Source organism: Talpa europaea (assembly GCF_964194135.1).
Source record: "Talpa europaea genome assembly, chromosome: 9".
Taxonomy (NCBI): Eukaryota; Metazoa; Chordata; class Mammalia; order Eulipotyphla; family Talpidae; genus Talpa; species Talpa europaea.
In genome coordinates this window covers 68,942,787-68,962,356 of record NC_140076.1, presented here as the reverse complement: position 1 = coordinate 68,962,356, position 19,570 = coordinate 68,942,787, and the positions used below count along the sequence as shown (strand labels likewise).

Below are 19,570 nucleotides of genomic sequence, written 5' to 3'. Positions count from 1 at the left end.
ACTGTAGGGGACATCTTCACAATGGGGTTGAACAAGTAGGGCTCTTAGCTCCCCAAACTGCCATCCTCTTCCTAAAATATCTTGAATCCTCTCACTCCCCATTGGCTCCAACCTAGGCAAATTCAATCCCTCCTAACACTCTCCTGGCTGCCATGCCTACCTTCCTATAAGACATTCTCCAGAGGGAATCACTTAAAATATTAATTTGACCCCTTAATGCCTCTGTTTAAAACCCTCCAGGACACCTATGTTGTGATCCAAAGTCCTGGTATGGGGCCTTCAAGTTCCTACAAAATCCAGCCTCACAGTGATTCTCCAACACACCAGGTTGCTTCCTGCCTCAGGGACTTTGCACTAGTTCTTTCCTCCCTAACCCTTTATATGACTGACTTGTCTTCCTTTTCCTTCAGGGCTCAAAATTTCCCTTCTCAAAGAAGCCCTCCCTGAACACGTCTAGGAAGGAGACCATTCTCTCCCAATTTTATTTAACTCATCCCCCTGTTAGCACTTAGCACCACTTATTCATTCATTCTGCTATTTATTCAGTAAACACTCACATAGCATTACTTTGTACCAGTCATTGTTTGGGGCACTGGGGAAAACAGATGTGAACATTGATGGTATGGTACATCCTCTTTGCTGAAGAAGGACCCAGGACTAAACCTTGGACCTCATTTCTACTCTGACAATACTTGCTGCTTCATGATCTCATCCATTACATGTCATATATAAAATATACCTCTGGTGCCGACCTTAATCCAGGAAAGCATAGCCGACTGTGTGCTCACAGCTCCACCTGGGTGTCTATGGTGCTCAGGCTTATTGCACCTGAAGCCAAATTCCTGACCTTCCCCTGGACCTATAACTGACCTCCCCCTATTCCCAGATCAACCTTTCAGTGTCCAAAATTCTGGGATAATCTGGATGTCTCTCTTTCTGACTCATCAGCACATTCTATCTTTAGATCTACCTTCCAAATATATCCAGGACCCAGCCTCTTCTCTCTGTCTCCATTGCCACCATACTAGCCTAAGCAAGCAACTGTCATCTTCTCTGTTAACAAATCCTCAAATAACGTTTTATAATTCAAAGGCCTCCCTGGTGGTGCAAGGGGTTATGATGCAACCTATGAGGCTGCCCACAGCCACTGCAGCGCGGGTTCCATCCACGGCCAGAGAGCTACCCACATGGTGCAGCAGACCTCTCCCAACTCACCTGCTGCTCCCCTCAGCAGTGTATTTCAGTCAATCCACCTCTTCTGCTTCCTACTCTGTCTCTGGTGAATCCTCTCACCCCCCACACCTCTGGCCTGAACTCCAGTTCTTTTATGCATAAATAAATAAATCTTTTTAAAAAGTAACAGCTTTAAATTTTTTTTTTTCATTCAACACCGTTTTGTTGTAATGTTGATGAAAAAAAAAAATCAATTCCTAGCCAGGGTCACTGTCTATGTAGAGTTTGCACCTTCTCCCCATGTCGGCGTGTTTTCTCTGGGGTCTCCAGTTCCCTCCCACATCCTGAGGAGGTGGACATGATGCTCACTGGCGCGTCTCAGTTGTCCCAGTTGAAGTGGGAGTGGGTGTGATGTGCCCTATGATGGAAGGGCATCCTGTCTAGGGCTGTGTCCGGCCTTGATCCCCGAGCTGCAGGGACAGGCTCCAGCACAGGAATTCCTGAAAAGGAATAAGGAGGGCTTAAAAATGAGTGAATGCAAATTATTGTTTCCTAATAGATATATTTTGGGTCTTTATATATAGACATATGAGGGTGTGTAGGTGACCAGAAATAAGTGGTAGGAACATCAGTTAGCCTACATCATTTCACTTAGACTCAGTTTCCACAAACCTACCAATCGTGTTAAATGAGGACTTAATGCAGTGATAACATCTGAACTTGTCTCCAGCTTTGACCCTGTTTCCCAGGAACAAACTACTCCCTAACAGTGACCTTGAAAATGTAAGTTAAATCACTTTTCTCCTCTGCTGCGGCACAAGGGTCTGGATCATCTCTCAGCACTCCCCTCCAGCAACCCTTCCCCTCCCTCGTCTGCTCCAGCAACACTGGCGTCTCCCATCTTAGGGCTTTACACTGACTGTTTCCACGATTCCTAACTCAAGTGGGGCCTTCCCTGCCCACTGTATTTATGTGTCAAAGCCTCTCATGTCCTTTGTCTATTTTGCTTTCCCTCCTAGCATTTATCACCTACTGCCACTCCACATATTTTACTAACCTTACTTTACTTATCATCTGCCCTCATCATCCCGGTGGTCTATTTCATTCATTGCTGTGTCCTCCAGTACTTAGAACGGTTCCCCTCACTGTGATGGTTCAATTTATGGTTTTTTGACTTAATGATAATGTGAAAGCAATTTGCATTCACATTCAATAGAAACCATACATTGAGTTTTGAATGTTGATCTTTTCCTGGGTCAAAGAGGTGGTGTGGTCCTCACTCGTGATATGGTGCTGGGCAAGGGCAGCTGGGCAGCCGTCCCAGTCAGCCCCAGGATCATGTGGGAAACGACACCCTCAGGCTGCTTTTCACTTTCAACACAATAGTCAATAACGTATGTGACCTATTCCACACTTAATTATAAAATAAGCTTTGTGTTATATGATTTTGCCCAGCTGTAGGCTAATGTTATTATTCTGAGCAGGTTGAGGGCAGGAGAGGCTAAGCTAAGGTATTTGATAGCTTAGCAGTATTCAATGCATTTTTGACTTATGATATTTTTAACTTACAATGGACTTACCAAGGTGGAACCCTGTCATAAGTCCAGGAAGATCTGTACTCAAGGTTCAGAGGGAAAAGGAATAGTAGACCCTTAATCTAGCAAGGTGAGTGTGGCTGATTCTGACAGGAGCAACACAAACTAAGGCATCCTAGTTTGTTACTGGTTTATTGCCTGTCAGTTCCTCCGAGAACATTCTAGAATATTTTAGAGAGCAGGGTATTGTTCCTCCGCAAGTTCTTGTTTTCTGCTGAATCTCCAGCACTTAAGGAAAACAGATTGAAAACAATTGCTGCTAATGAGTGACTCTCTGGCTGGGTATCTTCTGTAAAGTGGGATGAAAAATGCCTTAAGGCCTTGTTTGTCGGGTTTAATGATAGAATGGATAGAATGGATGTAGTAGTCACTGGTTCGTACACAGTAGGTATTTGATAAATACCATGCATTCCTCTCTCCTGTTCTCAGTCCTGCCTGCCTGTCCTTCTCCCTGCCCTGAGTCCTCTGGACAGCAAGAAGATTGACACATGTTTAATCACACTGCCAGGCACCACACAGAGTTATAAAGCACAACTGGATTCTTGCAGAACCCAGGCAGGTCTGGGATCCCCAGAATCCTCTGAAGAGAAAGCCTTCTGCTGTAGCTGCTCCAGGTGCTCCAGGTGCTCCAGCTACAAGTTTCTCCCAACTCCTCCTCCACATTCTCCCACACTTCTCCCCAGAAGCTTCACTTGCCTTTCTCCTAGACATTCTAGGAAGGAGAGAGGGAAGAGAAGAATGGAGAAGCCCATTTTCCCAGGGGAGTGAGAACGGAAACAAGGAGAGGTCCCCGAGAACTCATTGATTGATGGTGTGGCCAGAAAGAGACACGGGGGCCTGGGCTTTACCATCCTGGGCCCCAAAGGGGGACCAGCAGTATGACATGGGGTAAAGAATCCACTGTCCTGGAAAATCACAACCCAATAACTGTGCCACTTTCTTCTGGGGACAGCACATATGGAAAGAATGTAGCAAACATTAGCAATTACTGAATCTAGGTGAGGGGCATCTGCATAGTCACTGTACTGGCATTATCAATTTTCTGGAAGTTTTGTTCATGTTCATGGTACTATTCTTGTAACTTCTCTCTAGGTTCGAAGCTTTTCAAAATACAAAATTTGGGAGAAGATAGAAACAGTGACAGAGATACTAGTGACCCACTCAGTGACCTTTCTCTCCCCCCCCCCCTTTTTTTAACATTTTATTTATTTTTTTAAAGATTTATTTATTTATTTATACAAGCACTGGGTACAGTCAGAAGCGTGGGAAGGTGAGAGGATTCACCAGAGCCAGAGCAGGGTACAGAACAGGCAGACTGATGAAATACACTGCTGAGGGGAGTAGCGGGCGCTTCAGGAGAGGTCTGCATGCCATGAGGGACCCTCACCCGGTGGCTGGGGACCGAACCCGGCACTGCAGAGGCTGCGGGCAGCTTCACAGCCCAGCGCTCAACTGTTGTGCCACCGCCACCGGGGAGGCCCACCTTTTTTTTTTTTTAACATTTTAAAAAGACAGATTTATTAGGAAACGGAGAAAGAAATAAGAGAGGTGCCTGCATAGTCACAGTCAGGCAAGAGAGCTGCCCATTGATTCATGGAAGTATATACCCAGCTAATGGACCACAGTTCTCCAAGCTCCCTATAGCTCATGGAAGCCAACAAGAGATGTGCAGAAGTAGTTGGCTTCTCAGGAAACTCTTTAAGAAAGAGACAGAGAAGTGGCAGGTGCTCCTTTTGCCCTGCTTCCCTCTTCCTGCTTTCTGCATAGATATGATGGCTGGAGCTGCAGCAGCCACCTTGGACCATGAGGTGACCTTGAAGGTGGAATCCCCATACCTAGAACAGTAGAGCAGGAAAATAGGAGTATGGGTCAGTGATGACTGTAAAGCCATCACACCAACTGCAGACTGCCACTGCTGGATTCTTTAAGTAAAAACAAAACACCTGCTTTAATTAAGCTTTTATACAATCAGCCAAATGAACTTCCTCCCTGATTCAGAATTCAACCTGTTTTCTGTTTCCTCGACACTCTGGACATTTCCTTCTTTCAAAACCCAGCTCAACTGTTACTTCCTCCTGGAAGCTTTTCCCTGAATGCTCCTACCCCACAGCCTCCTATGCTGCTCTTAAGTGCCCTAAAAGCCCACTTTCTGCCAATCCAAGAACTCTTCACTACTCATTGCTTTGGGCTCTTTATCCAGTTGTCCTCTAATGCCCTTGGTTCTCTGCTACCACTATCCATCTTCTCCTCCTATCCCAATGCTGCTCCCTCCTGGTCTTTCCCAGGTCCTCTGGTAACCACCATGCATGAAGGATGCAATGTCTCAGGATTCTGTTCTGGACCCTTTTGTCTTTTCTCTCTCCATGTTGCCCTGGGCAATCACACATCACTGTGGCTTTAGCCACCACCTCTGTGCTGATGACTTAAAATCCAGTGACCTACTGGGCTGTCTTGAACCTGAGCAATTATTAGTTTCAGGAGTTTTGTGAGCTAGTTGTTAAAGTCATTTATTAAACATTAAAAATAGTATAAATGTATGATTATATAAATTATACTAAGAACAAAGACATTATATACTCAAAACAAAACTTTCTAATTATATTACTAGTATCTATGCCCCTAAGATTATTTCTATCTATTTTGTCTGGATGATAAGAATACTTTATAAAGATTGCTACTAGCCATTATTTCTCAATTCTCTGCTCAGTGACATCACACAAACAGCTTGAAATCAACCACGGTGGGAGAATTTATACCATGAGTACAGGCAAACTCTGCAGATGGAGGTGTTTCCCTGCTTAGAGAGCCACATGTTGAAAAATTTCCCAGTATATCATTGAAATCTTGCCAATCTTGGACTGGCAAATCTGTACCAGAAGCCAACCTGCATGACTCCTTGAGCTCCGGGCGCAGGTATTCTATTTGCTAGATGCCTCTCCAGCTGTCTAACAGGCTTGGCACTTTCCTCACACACCAAACAAGCTCAGTGTCATCTCTGCAACACTGACCAACCTCCTGATGCCTATTTCATTTGCAGCAAGGCCATTCACCCTGTTGACTAAGAAAGAACAATCTCTAACACCCAATAAGTTACTTCCTAAATGATTCCCAAATCTCTCCATCCAGTCCTTTTCCAGCCTCACCCCAGCTTCTGTTTAGACTTTGTTGTCCTTCTTGTGGATTCTGCCCAGCCTCTTCACTGATCTCGCTGCTTGTCCCCTTCCAACCCACCTCCATTTGTCCCCATATAATGCAAATCTAAGGGCCTCCCTGGTGGCTCAAGGGGTTAAGCACAGCACTGTGAAGCTATCTGAAGCCTCTGCAGGCTGACTTCGATCCCCATCCAGCCAGGGAGCTACCCACATGGCGCAGCAGACCTCTCCTGTCTCACCTGCTGCTCCCCTCAGCAGTGTATTTCTGTCTGCCTATTCTATTTTCCCCTCTATCTCTGGTGAATCCTCTCACCCCCCACATTTCTGGCCTGTACCCCAGTTCTTGTACTCATAAATAAATAAAATATTTTTTAAAAATGCAAATCTGAGTCCTGGGGAGATATCATGGACAGCATGATGACTATAAAATCTTTCAGTGACTTCCTAGTTCCTACAAAAGGAAGTAGAGACACCCTTCACATTGTTTTTCTCTCCTCTCCTGCCTCCTTCTCTGTCCTTTTTCATCACTTACTCTAACATTCAGGAGTTCTTAGTTGTGAGCCACAGAAATCACTTCTGGTTAACTTAAGCAGGCAAGGAATTAATTAACCATTATTGGATATCTTGGAAACTCTTTGAAAGGACAAAGAATCTTCCTTGGAGACCACACAGCCTGAAATGATGCTTCAAATAACACTGTCGAGCAGGCCCAGGAGACTCCCCTGATGTGGCTGCCAAGTATGAATGGTGCAACCCTGTCCTGCCAGATGCTCCCCGAACCAGCACCATTGCAGCCCATGGTCCTGGCAGGGCCTGCCCTCACTGCCACTGCCACCTGTCCTCACCAGAGCAGACTCTGTCTAGTGCCTGCTCCCTCTGCCACTACCTTTGGGTTCAAAGCCCAGGAGTAGAGTGTCTAGGAATGAGGTCTCACGTCCAGGTGGTAAGGAAGTCTGGGAAAGCATTGCCAGCTCCTGGATAGGGACATGGGCTCTGTCTCAAAAGGCGGGGGATCCCCCAAATACACGAAGGGAGCAACTCCAATGCTGAGAAGCCAACAACAATGACCGGTGTCCCCAGGATAGCATTTAAATTTATACTAGTAAAATACTATGCAAGGTAAAACACAAGAATACCTCATTTTATTGTCCTTCGCCTTATTGTGCTTCACAGACACTGCATTTTTTACATATTAAAAGTTTGTGGTCACCCCACATTGACCAAGTCTACAGGTGACATGTTTCCAACAGCCTGTGCCCACTTTGTATTTCGTTGTCACATTTGGTAAGGTCTGCATGTTGTTTTTAGAAACACTGCTGCTGCACATGTAGTAGACTACAATACATTCTAAATGTGACTTTTATATGCTCTGGGAAACCAGAAAAGGCCTGTGACTCTTTCATGGCGATAGCTGCTTGATTGTGGTGATCTGGAACCGAACTGAGGTCTTCCTGAATTAAATGGCCTAAGAAGGGAGGATATGAAATGTGAAAACCTCACAGTCCCATTTGCTAGAGGTAACTACTGTTGAGGGTTTTTTTAATCCCTACAGAAGTGTTCTGTGTATATTCAGCTATAAACATTACATGTATGTGTTTGTATATAAGGTGTCTATATAATGTATATAGTATATGTTAAGTATGTGTGTGCCTATCTGTATTTCCTATGTATCAAAATTAGCCAGTTCCACACATTACAGTTTGGCATCTGCTTCTCTCACTTAAACACCATCTCTTGACACACTCCTATGTCAGCAGCATGCATCTAGCTCGTCCTTCCTAATGCCAGCACAGCAGTGCACTGGGGAGACCACAATTAACCAGCTGGCCCTCTACAAATGGACATTTAGATCATTTTCAGCATGTTTGTTTGTTTTTGTTGTTACTGTTTTTGTTGTTGCTGCAATAAGCCATGTTGCAGTGAACACCTTGTGCAAATGTCTTTGTGTGCTCATACAAGTAGAGATCTGAGTGATAAATTCCTGAAAGTGGAGCTGTTGGCTCAAAAGGAGCATGCATTTATGTTTTTGGTGAACATTGCCAAATTGCTTTCCAAAAAACACATGCCAATTTGCAGCTCTATCAGTGGCCTGCAAACAGTTTTTTCCAGGTCCTATACGTGTAGCTGCTGGACACACCCTCCCCTAGTGGCCTGTCACATACACTACATTTCCAGCCCCAGTGCCTTTGCCCATGCTATACCTAAAGCCAGGAATCCCCTTCTTCCCTGTCTACCAGATGGACTCTCACCTGTCCCACAAGGCCCAGCTCAGATGTTGCCTCCTCTATACAGCCTTCCTTGACTCCCACTAAGCTGTCAGAGTCTCTTCCTCTGGTATCCTACAACTTCTTGGGCATAATTCTGCCATAGCACCAGCTGAAGACCCATGTGTGTGTGACATTATGGAGTCATTTTAACAATCTTCACCCAAACCACACATAAAATAATGTTCTTATCTACCTCCTTCTGCCCTCCTGGCTTTCCAGCTGCACTGCCTTTTATTTGTCCCTAAGCACTGTCCTGTCTCAGGGCCTTTGCACTTGCAATTCCCACTTTATGAAGCTTGCCTAGACCCCACCTTCCCTGGGGTCTAGTTTCCTACTCACCTCTTCACAGAGGCCTTCGCTGACCACTGTCTCAGACAGCTCTCTTCTCAGGTACATGCCCAATTTATTATTTTCCTAACAGCCCTCAAACAGAAATGACCTTGTTTAATTTAAGTGTTGACACGTTTATTTTATGTTCTGTGCCTTGTCTCTACACACACACACACACACACATACACACACACACACACACACACACACGGGGGTGGGGGGGAGAGAGAGAGAGAGAGAGAGAGAGAGAGAGAGAGTTATAACTCCCTAAGAGCAGGACCTTGTTTTCCTTTTCCACTGCCTGACACTGTCTCAGCGCTCAATAAACATTCGTCTAACTAACCATTCATATTTTACGGAAGCGAAAATTCAGAAAAGAGAGTCGAGTACCCCAAGGTACCCCTGAGATTCGATCCACCTGAACCCCAAAGCCAGCTGCAGTTCTTCTTTCCTACTGTTAGCACGCCGCACTGTCTCCCCCACCAGACTAGGCTCTTGGGAGCAGAGCGTGAGTCTGACGCTCGGGGTCCCCAGCGGCGCGGCGCTCGCCCGCCCCTTGAGGCTCGCAGGATCCGCGAAGATGTCACCCTCCCCGCCCCCTGTCAGTCAGGCCGAGGGGGCGGCGCGGCCGCCAGGGGGGGGCGCCGAGCTCAGAGCTGCCGCAGCACCAGAGCCAGAGCAAGCGAGCTAGCCAGGCGCAAGGCGCGAACGGTGGCTGGCGACGCACCCAAGGCCCGGGCACCGCTGCGCCCCGGTTTAGGGCCGGCGCCCCGTCTGCTGTAGTCCGACCAGAGCGCCTGGCCACTGCCGGATCCTCTGACGACCTTGAGCCCACCCCTCCCGGCCTAGCCGAGCCCCAGCGTCCTCCCGCTGCAGCCGCAGCCGCAGCCTCAGCACAACTCCATCCCCAGCCCGGGCCGCGCATCCAGGTGAGGCGGCCGTGCCGCCGGGCTCCAGGGGCCGGGGAGAGTCTGGGAACTGAGTGAGGTGGAAAAGGGTTGGAGATGGAGAGAAGACCGGGTGGGTTAGGGAAGGGGTTGGGCATGGAGAGGGTACTCTAGGATGGGGGAGAAAAAGGAGAAGGGGCCGAAGGCGGAGATGGGGAAGGGGCTGGAGAACCCAGAGAGGGCGAGGGCGCCGGGGGTGCGTGTCAGTGTGCGCCCTGGGGTCTGCGAGTCTGCTGCTCTGTATCTGCAACAGCCTGGATGGCCGAGTGGACGTGCTCCCGCGCCCGTGTGCCCAAGGGTCCGTGTGCGTTTGATCGTCTGTGTGTCCTGGGTGTGCATGTGAGCGTATCCGTGGAGTATGTTTATGTGCATGTCAGTGTGACTCTCGCGTGTGCACGGGCAGGCTCCGGGGCTTCGCGCCGAGCCCGGCGCTCTGGTTCCGCAGGGCAGCAGGTTGCAGGGCCCGGGATAACCGAGGTGGGGGCCCCTCCCGCGTCCCGGGGTTTCAAGGACGCCAGGACTCACCGCGGCCCTGTGGCCTCGCTCTGGGGAGCTGGGACAGCGGGAGTGGGCTCTGGCCCAGGAGGGCGCCGCGGTCTCAAGATCGAGGGGAGGGGGCACCCTTGTCCCTCTGGAAAGGATGGGGTGAGGGTGCGAGACCAGCGCACCGGTGCCCTGTGTTCGCCCTTCCCAGGCCGCCAGGATGGACATGTTCATGAAGGGCCTATCCATGGCCAAGGAGGGCGTCGTGGCCGCGGCGGAGAAAACCAAGCAGGGGGTCACCGAGGCCGCTGAGAAGACCAAGGAGGGCGTCCTCTACGTCGGTGGGCGAGGGGCGGGGCTTCCAGGGCTGCAGGGTTTCGGAGCCCCCAGAGGGTGTGGGACCCCTCCCCCAGGGTCCTTAGAGGGAGGGCGCTGGAGTCAGGGCAGGAGAATGTGAGTCAGCAGATGGGGCCGGGTCAGCAGATGTCACTGGGGAGAAAGCCAGGGCAGCGTGGGTCCGCAACGAGGCGGCGGGGTGGGGAGAGTGAGGCTTAGCTAGCAGACCAGGGGGCAATCCAGTGTCCCACGCAGATGGACACCTTTTCCTTATTCTCATCATGGGTAACTAGTGTTGAGTCTTTCGTCCACCTGCCTAGTACTGTGTGAAATGTCGTAAGGAACATCACCTCATCTAAAGCCCCCAGCCCATTCCACAGATCAGACAAACTGGGGCTCCCAAAAGTTTAACTACCTTGCCCAAGGTCACTCAGCTGGTAGAGCCTGAGGCTGGAGTTTGAGCCAAGCTTTTGGACTCCCACCCCTCCCCTTGCTGCTGACCCCCCAACTCCTGCAATACTTGAGCTCCCTCCCAGCCCATTACTCCCCAAGATTCCCAGCTTCCCAATGCCTGTGGTTCCACCATCTCCATCTCTCCTCTGGGTCCACCCTTCTTGCAGTTGCTAGCTGGTGTCAGGAGAAAGGCCACGCAGTTAACATCTCTCACCCTAACTGTGAAAGGAGAGGGAGCCTACAGAGTCATTTGCATAAAGGGAGAAAAGGCCCCAGAAACTGACATTTACTCAACACTTGTGGTTACTCTGGGCTTTCTAGTGTGCGAGGCTTAGAACTATCCCCTCTGCAGGCTGAAGAAGGCTGCAAAACTTGCTCAGATTTGTGGCAGACTTGGGATTGTAGTTACTTCACTTACTATGTGCAGGGACGCAAAGGTGCCTTCTCTCCTGATGCTGAAACAGAGTATCCCAGTAACCGCTTTGCCATCAGTGGCTGGGTCAGGGCCACTTTGGTAGGGCAGTCAGAATGGGTGGCATTTGAGCTAAGCCTGGAAGAATAAGGAGCCAAGTAGATGTGGGGTAGGCAGAAAAGGTAGGAGCAAAGGCTCTGGAATGGACTGAAAGAAACCGGGCTGGAGAGCAGAGGGTGGGAAGCCGTGGTAGGAGATGAGATCAGAAAGGTAGGAAGGGCCCAGTGCATGCAGGAAACCTTATGGGCCAGGGCAAAGCATTATAACTGCGTGTGAGGGACAGAGGCTCTGTCTTCAGTTTATGGGGCCCCTCAGGGAGATATTGGAGCCACCAGGTGAGGGTAGCTGGAGCTAAGACAGAGGTGTGGGAGATGGGCAAAGACTTGAGCCCATCCCTATTGGACTCAAGCTCTCGCCTCCTTCCTGTCTCTTTCCCCAGCCCTTTTGCTCTCCCTGTCTCAGACTCTGTTCCTCTCCTGCCTCTTAGATTGGTATCTCATCCTCTAGCCAGGATCCCTCAATGGCTCCCCAGTTCCCACATGTTGATACCTCAACTCCCTATAACCTAGTAGTCAACGCCCTTCCTTGCCCTGCCTCGGTCTACATTTCCACCTTTGTTTCCTGCCATTCCTATGGCTCTGGGCACACGGATTTACCTGGATATACTTCTTGCGGGCACCTTTTTGTGCATGTCTGCGTGGTTTCCTCTGCCCGGAACACCCTCCCCAGACCCTTTCTAGCTCTCCTTGCGTGAGCAAATGCCCCATCCCCTGTCACATACTCCTGGAGCCTGGGAGTCCCCGCAACTAGAGGTCCTAGCCACCGAATCTCCTTTTCTCTTATCTCCACCAGTGAGCCATTGACCCAGCCTGCCACACCACAGGTGCCAACAAATGTTCATGGGAGGAATGAACAGGTGCACCTCCTGCCGGCTCCTCTGCCTGAGTGCAGTTAGCCTGGGAATCCTGTCTTCCCATACCAGCCATCAGTGAAAGAAGGAGGGAGACCCCTCCTCCTACAGACTAGCCGCAGCCTGCTCAGACACCCATTTCTGGGTCTATCAGCTGTTCTTCAGTTTCTAAAGGCTCCAGATGGGAGACTCCCTACTCTCCTGAGGTCCCCTGTGCTCCTCCTCAGGTCAGGCCCCCTTGCTTTTCCCAGCAGCTCCACATTTTGATGTGACCAAGCCACTAGCCTCTGGGAAGGCCAGCAGTGTGGGTGGATCACATCACCCCATGCCCATCCTGCACCTAAGACCCAACCCACTTCAACCAGAAAGGAGGCTCTGTACCCTTACTATGAAAAAAGAATCTTTAGAAGAAATGGGGTGAAGGATGGTGGGATGTGGGTGCCAGGTGAAACTTTCCAAATACACAGACTTTTTGCCACCAATTTGCTCCCAACTGGGCTTCATACAGTAGTAGCTGGAGTTTTGGAATTCAAAAGGCGTGATCTCTAATGCCATTCCAGTCACTTACCAGTTGTAAGACGCTAACGGAGCTTCTCTTTCTATCTATGAAATAGCAGCCACCTCCCAGGCTGGGGAAAGGATTAAATGAAATGGCACAAGTGGGGTGCTTTGAACAGTGCTGGTGCTCAAACAGCACCCACAGAGGGGTGGGTGCAGGTATCCTATCAGCTTAGGTGGTGGAAGAGAATGGGAAGTCCTAAGGAAGAAAGTTGGGGGGGGGGATCTGTTTGGTGATGAGCAGGGTTTATGGGATTCTGAGGCCCAGGAGGCAGTGATGGGCCCAGGAGGGCTGCTGCTGCTGGGCCTCTGCTGCTTTATCACCACCGTGCTTGCTGGAGTCTCTGTGCCCTCAACTCATGTGCTCCTTCTGCCTGCAGGAAGCAAGACCCGAGAAGGGGTGGTACAAGGAGTGGCCTCAGGTACCAGCCCAACCCTGCCACAGCCCCCTTTCACTCCTCATGCCTGTGATCTGGTCAGGATTGAGGGTGGGGGGAGGAGTGGAAGTGGCAACTCCCAAAGCTGCCTGAGTTGGGGTGCTACACAAGGAAAGTAGACCCTGGGACAGCACTACGGAGGGAGGCCTCTATATACCCTTCACCCTGGCCCCCACCCCTCCCTTAATCCTCTCTGTGCTCTAGTGGCTGAGAAAACCAAGGAGCAGGCCTCCCATCTGGGAGGGGCTGTGTTCTCTGGGGCTGGGAACATCGCAGCAGCTACAGGCCTGGTGAAGAAGGAAGAATTCCCCACTGATCTCAAGGTGAGCAATCATCCCATCATGCTCATGTGCAGATGTCCAGGACCCCCATATACCTACCAACAGGCTCCCGGGTCCCCCAGCCATCTTGGGACACAAGCCACCTTGCCTTACATTCTGCTGACTTAGCTCTAAAGAAGACTGACTAAGAGCATAACACACCCAGTCAGAGTGACCCAGATCTGGTTGTATTCGTGCATCCTGCTTATGAGTGTGTCCCAGACCACTTCTGGCCACATCTGTGTGTGTGTCACCTATTGTTCATTCAGTTCATTCAACAAGTATTTGTGCCAGGAGGAAAATGTTCTAGGGGTTACTGCAGTAAATTGATGTCCCCATTGATGTTGTTGACGCTGTAGTGGGAGATGATAATCAAGAAAAAGCCAACCAGTAAGCATGATTTGAGATGGTGGGAAGTACTATGAAGAAAAGTCAAGGGTGAAGGGGTAGAGAATCAAGCTTCTTTAGCTAGGAGGGCTTCTCTGAAGAAGTGACATTTGAGCTGACACACCAGGGATGAGGCAAGCCATGTGGGAAGTATATATTGAGCAGGAATAGCAAGTGCAAAGGCCCTGAGGTGGACATGAGCAGGTGTGAGCCACGGGGGAGCAGTGGATTGAGTGTCACAGATTGTATAAGCAAATCCCCATGGGGAAGTGGAGGTGGCTAACCATGTGTGCCTGAAGATAGACACCTCCACTAGGACATATTTAGGGGAAGAGCTGTGAGCTCTGGAGCTCCACAGAGCTGAATTTGAATCTCAGCTTCATTATTTCCTGATGGTGTGGCTCTGAGCCCATTCTTTTCCTGTAAGACAGGAACTGGTCATGTAGGACTTTTCAGTAGATTAGCGATAGTATAGATTAGAGGTTATCAAAACCTAAGTGATTAAGAGTCACCAGGAGGCCAGGTTAAAATATAGACTCTTGGTCCCATCCCTGGAATTTCAGATTCAGTAGGTCTTCCGTGGGGCCCAAGAGTTTGCATTTCTAACAGGTACCTAGGTGATGCTGATGTTGCAGTTCCAGGGACCTCACTTTGAGGACACTGATGTAATGAGCTTGGCTGTCATGCAGCGAGTGCTCAGTGAGATAAGGTGACCCATGATTACGCAAGTGGTCCGTGTCTGCCCCTAGGGGCTCGTAAGACCACTGATGTGCTTGGAAGTGTGCCTCCCTAATGGGACATGCTGAGGAGCTGTAGATCTGTGTGGAGTTTCCTCCTGTGGGATGATCCGTGTCTGCCCACAGACAAGTGCAGTCTGGCTTGGTAGCTGGGGGCAGGGCTGCTTGTTTAGCATTTGGTTTGAGAGGTCAGTCCCCATTCCGTGTCTCCATCAGACTTTGGGCCCCCACACCCACCCCACCCTCTATTCAGACATTTTGCACAGTTGGTTCCTTCCCCTATCAGAAGTCTGAGACCTGACTCTGGAATTTCTGGTTCAAGTTCTTCCCTCTGTAATTTTCCAGCTGTCTGGCTTCCCATTTCATAACAATCTGTTTCCAGTGAACACTTTCATCCATTGACCTCTTGCACAGGCAGGCGCCATTCTAGACATTTACACGGAGTAACTAATTCATTGAGTCTTCACCATGTCCCTATGAAGAAGGCACCACAACTAGCCATCTTGCAGATGAAGGAAATGAGGCTCAGAGCAGTGAAGTAACAAGCCAAAGATTCCAGTTCCTGCAGACTCAGCTGCTTGTGCTTAGAAGCTTAGGCCCATGGCAAGGGAGTTGCTTGGTGCCCATGCGGGGCCAGTCCCTGTGCTGGGGGCTTGAGGCTTAGAGAGGGGCAGCTCTGGGCCTTCCCTGTCAGCCCTGAGGCTGTCTGCCATGGCCTTCACACAGAACCATTCTCCTAGGCCACCTTCCTTCTACCTGCACTTGTTGACACCTCAAGCTCCCTCTCTCAAGGGAGCTCAAGATCATAGATTTATAATCCAAACAACAGCCCTTTGGGGCCACTGGGCATGGGGGAGCCCACGCCAGCCCCAGGTACACATTTCATTTCCGATGTATATACCTGCCAGCCTACCCACGGACATTACCATGGGATTGTCCCATACTCCTACAAAGCAGAGAGCACTGCCAAAGACAGCAATTGGAAGGGAAGTACCAACTGCTGTGAGTGGTCAGCCTGGGATGTTTCTTAAGGCAACGTTTTCATGAATTACAACACACACTCAGAAAGCACCATAGAAATCCATGAAATCCTCCAAAGGGAACTCTCCATGGAACTAGATCCTCATCAAAACATACAACACCAGCCCCTCAGAAGTCCACCCTAGACCCCCTTCCCATCCCTCTGCCCAGGCCAAGGTGAATGATGGGTCTGGACACATAATTTAAGGGGACCCATTCTGGGGTCTCATGGCCTGGCCCTTCCATCTTGGTGCTGCTTCCCCCTTCTAAGGGTTACTGCTCCTCTAATTTTGTCACCACCAATGATTTAAGTGGCTTTTAACTTAACATAAATGTCATCATCAGATACATGCACTCCTGCTACTAGCTTCTTTCACTCAAGAAAGTGTGAGATTGGCACTGTTGACCTTCTGTGCTGCATTCATCCTGTGGCCACCATGACGCACACCTATAGTCTACTGCTGTTGGACATTGGAATTGTTTCCAAACCATGTGCCCAACCTGGGATTTTTAACACTATCTTTCCTGGGTTCTGGTCACCTGGATAACTTTAGAAAAGTAGCATTTCCCCACCTCCTAGGTTTTGATGTACACTAGGGGAAATGAGCTGTAAACTCACGTGTCCACCGAGACAGGTAATGTGAAGGCACTGAAGCTGCCTGGATGGGCTGGGTCAGCTAGAGCATAGATCAGCAGGCCTCAGTGACAGCCCTCCAGAGTCCCGGGGTCCTTATCTCTGCCCAGTAAGGACAGTAGTTTCTTGTGAAGGTGAGGGAGGTGGTACGCCCCCTTCCTGCAGTTTCTCCCAGGGACCCATGCATGTGCCTGCCTGCATGTGGCTTTATGCAACCTTACATGGACCCCAGGTGACTGTGTGTGCCCGTGTGTGCATCCAACTCAGTCCCATGTTTGTGCACAAAGTCCCCCGCAGGTGCCTGGCCATGTGTCCTACAGCCCCCTCACTTGCATGCTTGCTGGGCTACACCCGCTGGGCAGCAGATGCAGGGGGGGAGGGGAGAGTCTTAGCTCACACATCCAAGCAACACTATGAGCTGTTGCTTCCAGCTTATCTTAAAATAGCAACAGCTGAAGAAACCAGGCCACACAGGGCCCTGGGGGAGGGATGGATGGAAGGTGGCGGGGGAATGGCTCAGAGCCCCTACCCAACCCTGTCCCTGAGCCTCATTCTCCCTTCAGCCCAAAGGAGCCTCCAGAGTTGTCTCTGGGGTCCACATGCTCCACACAGAGCCTGACACAAGGGGAGGAGAGAAGGGTAAATGGGTGACTGAGTGTCCTGCCTACCTCTCCACCCCATCTAGTCCAAATCACGGAAATGCAGGGGGCTGCCAGGTGCTGGGGAGAAGAGTGTGGAAAGCCCTGCTCCCCCTCCACACCCAGATTCAAGCTGTGATGATGGGGGGGGGGTGTTGGATTTTACCCTTCCATCTTCATCCTACTGCCAAGGCACTTCAAATAAACAATTTAATTAAAAATTCTGGTTGCATTGCCAACAGAGCATAGTTTTTCTCCAATCCGCCAAAAGCTTCCCAGGGTAGGAATTTGAGGACATAACCAGCTGCCCTCACCGGCCCTGTCCCTTCTTTGTCCATAGCCAGAGGAAGTGGCCCAAGAAGCTGCTGAGGAGCCATTGATCGAGCCCATGATGGAGCCAGAAGGGGAGAGCTATGAGGAACCACCCCAGGTGAGGGGCATTAGGGCTGGGTGGGGCTTTGGGCATCCCAGAAGATTGCTGCTATCCACAACTGGGTGGGAGTTCCCTGATAGGATAGGGTTGGACCAAGCAACTTCAGGTTCCCCTTATTAGAACTCAGGCCCCAGGAACTGGCAGCTGGGGGAGAAGATAGATGGGGCTAGCACCAGATACCCCTGCCCAGGGGGAGGGGCATGCACTTTTCCTCCCTGGGGGGTTGGAGTATCAGGGCCAGGGCCTGGCCACTTGGTTTCCAACCCCATCCTCTTTTGCTCTTCTCCACTCCACCCCCTATCCCTCTTATGCAGGAGGAGTATCAGGAGTATGAGCCAGAGGCGTAAGGGCCCAGGATGGCCCCCCCACCAGCAGCACAATCCTTTCCCTGTCCCCTAACCTACCCCCCAGAGCCAGGGCTGTCCTTCTACCCCATCCCCACAAATACGAGATCTTCCTTCGCCCCGAGGAACCTCCTTGAGGCTTGTGTTAGTGTCTGTCCATCTGTCTGTCCTCACCTTAGTACAACCCTGGGGCGTGACCAGGGCAAGGGGCTGGAGCCAAAGCTGGGAGCCTGGCCACACCTCTGTTGCCCCCTCCCTGCCCCATCTGGTCCAGTGTCTGCGAGGATGTAGCATGTTTTATGTGTTTTTAAATGAAGATCGGAAAGCGACGTCTCTCCATACCCACCCCGATGGAGGCTCTCCGAGGGGCTCCCGGGCAGCCCCAGAGCCCTCCACCCCATTCCCATATTGACCCCAAGAACCCTTTTTTTTTTTTAAACCAAAACCAGGAGCCAGGCTGTGCCATTACCCCTCCCCCAGCCTGCCCCGTTCGAGCGCGGGCCTTGCGTGTTGTGATTGTGGCATGGAGAGTTCCCCACCCCGTGTGAGCGTGTCCAGGGTGGGCGGGCCCGGCCGCCCCCCGCGTGTCCTTGAATAAAGCCAATCTGTCTGTAGCCGGCGCCGCAGGGGCAGGGTGGGGCTGGGTGTCCCGTGCGGGCCACCACCGATGAGCTTCCAGGTCCCAGCCTGTTCTTTGGAGCCTGGAACACTCAATCCCAGTACAAGACTGACCACCCGGGGTCTCAGCTTCTCCAGTCTCCTACCCTCGGGGGGGATGACCTGGTGGGAGTGGGTGCCCCCAAAACCGGACAAGCAGTTGGCGGGAGGCAGGAAGGTGGCGCCACCTGCTGGACTCTAAAGCGCCCGCTGGGGTGCAGGTTCAAGGGGGACCCTGCGCCGCCCTAAGGCAGAATAGAAGGGCTCAGAACTCACACGCAGCGCAAGCGCGCGTGGCTGCACGCGCGTGGCTCTCAGCGCACACATCATGGTCATGAGCGCCAGCCCCGTATCAGCACCCGGCACACGCACACGTGCAGACATGAATGCACGCACACTGGCCGGCGCCTGCAGGCGGGCGCGCGCGCTCAGAGTTGCACACGCGCCGCAGTGAAGCCCTAGGACAACAGCAGCGCGGGCACTGGAAGACGCTGTCCGTGCAGGACGCCTTCGCGCGCGCACACCCTGCGCACACCTTCCCGACGCAGGAAAACCCAGCCCCGGGGAGGGAAAATGGAAGGCGGCAAAGCTCCCGCAACCAGCGCACCAGCCCTTCCAGAAATGCGCTCGAAGGTTTGTCCCCTTCGGCTGGGGTGGGCGAGGGTCCGCATTTATCTGGGCAGTCGGCCAGGGGCCTCGAGCGGATCAGGATAGGCACTAGGGGGCCCCCAACGCCGTCTGGAAGCGGGGAGCGGGGGCGGAGACGCCGCGGCTCTTCGAGAGGCCCCGCCTCGGTCGGATGAAGGCGCTGCTCCTATTCGCGCAGAAGGGCCGCCCGGGCGCCACACCACGCCCCACCGGTGCCGCGCGCCCGCCCGCCTTTGCCGCAGCGCCCCTCGGAAGCCCGGAGGCCCCGCCCCCGCCGCTGCGGAAACCCCGCTTTGCTCGCCGCAGGGGTCCCTCCAACCTCGCCCGGGCGAGCTCCACCGCTTTTCTGCTTCGGTCCCACCTCCTTTCTGACAAAGCCCAGCGTCTGCCTCCAGCCCTCGGGCGGGAAGGAGCCGGCTCCCTTCGGCCCGTCGCCCGAGCGCTAGCGCCGCCGCCTTCCCCGCTGCAGAGGGGCGGGAGGTCCGGCCTTGAACGCTGCGGGACACTGGTCCCCTCGGGTCCCCTAATCCTGCGGTGTAGGAACCTTTATTTCCCGGAGTAGGAGACAGCTGGCAGGCGTGTGTGTAGGGAGAAAAACCCGATGTCTTGTATTCTCCCTGACTCAAGGAACGAGTGTGC

The 19,570-nt window shown here is 51.6% G+C and overlaps 1 protein-coding gene across 3 annotated transcripts; it reads left to right on the top strand.

The window, feature by feature from the left end:
- Positions 1-10,167: 10,167 nt before the first annotated feature.
- SNCB (synuclein beta) lies at positions 10,168-18,230 on the top strand (the record flags this gene model as incomplete). Of its 3 annotated transcripts, XM_084243625.1 has the most annotated exons (5): positions 10,168-10,288; positions 13,057-13,098; positions 13,318-13,436; positions 17,190-17,279; positions 17,597-18,230. In XM_084243625.1, 5 exons carry the CDS (start codon positions 10,168-10,170, stop codon positions 17,627-17,629), a joined length of 405 nt encoding a protein of 134 aa, XP_084099751.1. In that variant the 3' UTR covers positions 17,630-18,230. The 3 variants fall into 3 exon arrangements, with proteins under 3 accessions (XP_084099751.1, XP_084099752.1, XP_084099753.1); XM_084243626.1 differs by lacking the exon at positions 13,057-13,098; XM_084243627.1 differs by lacking the exon at positions 17,190-17,279.
- Positions 18,231-19,570: the final 1,340 nt, after the last annotated feature.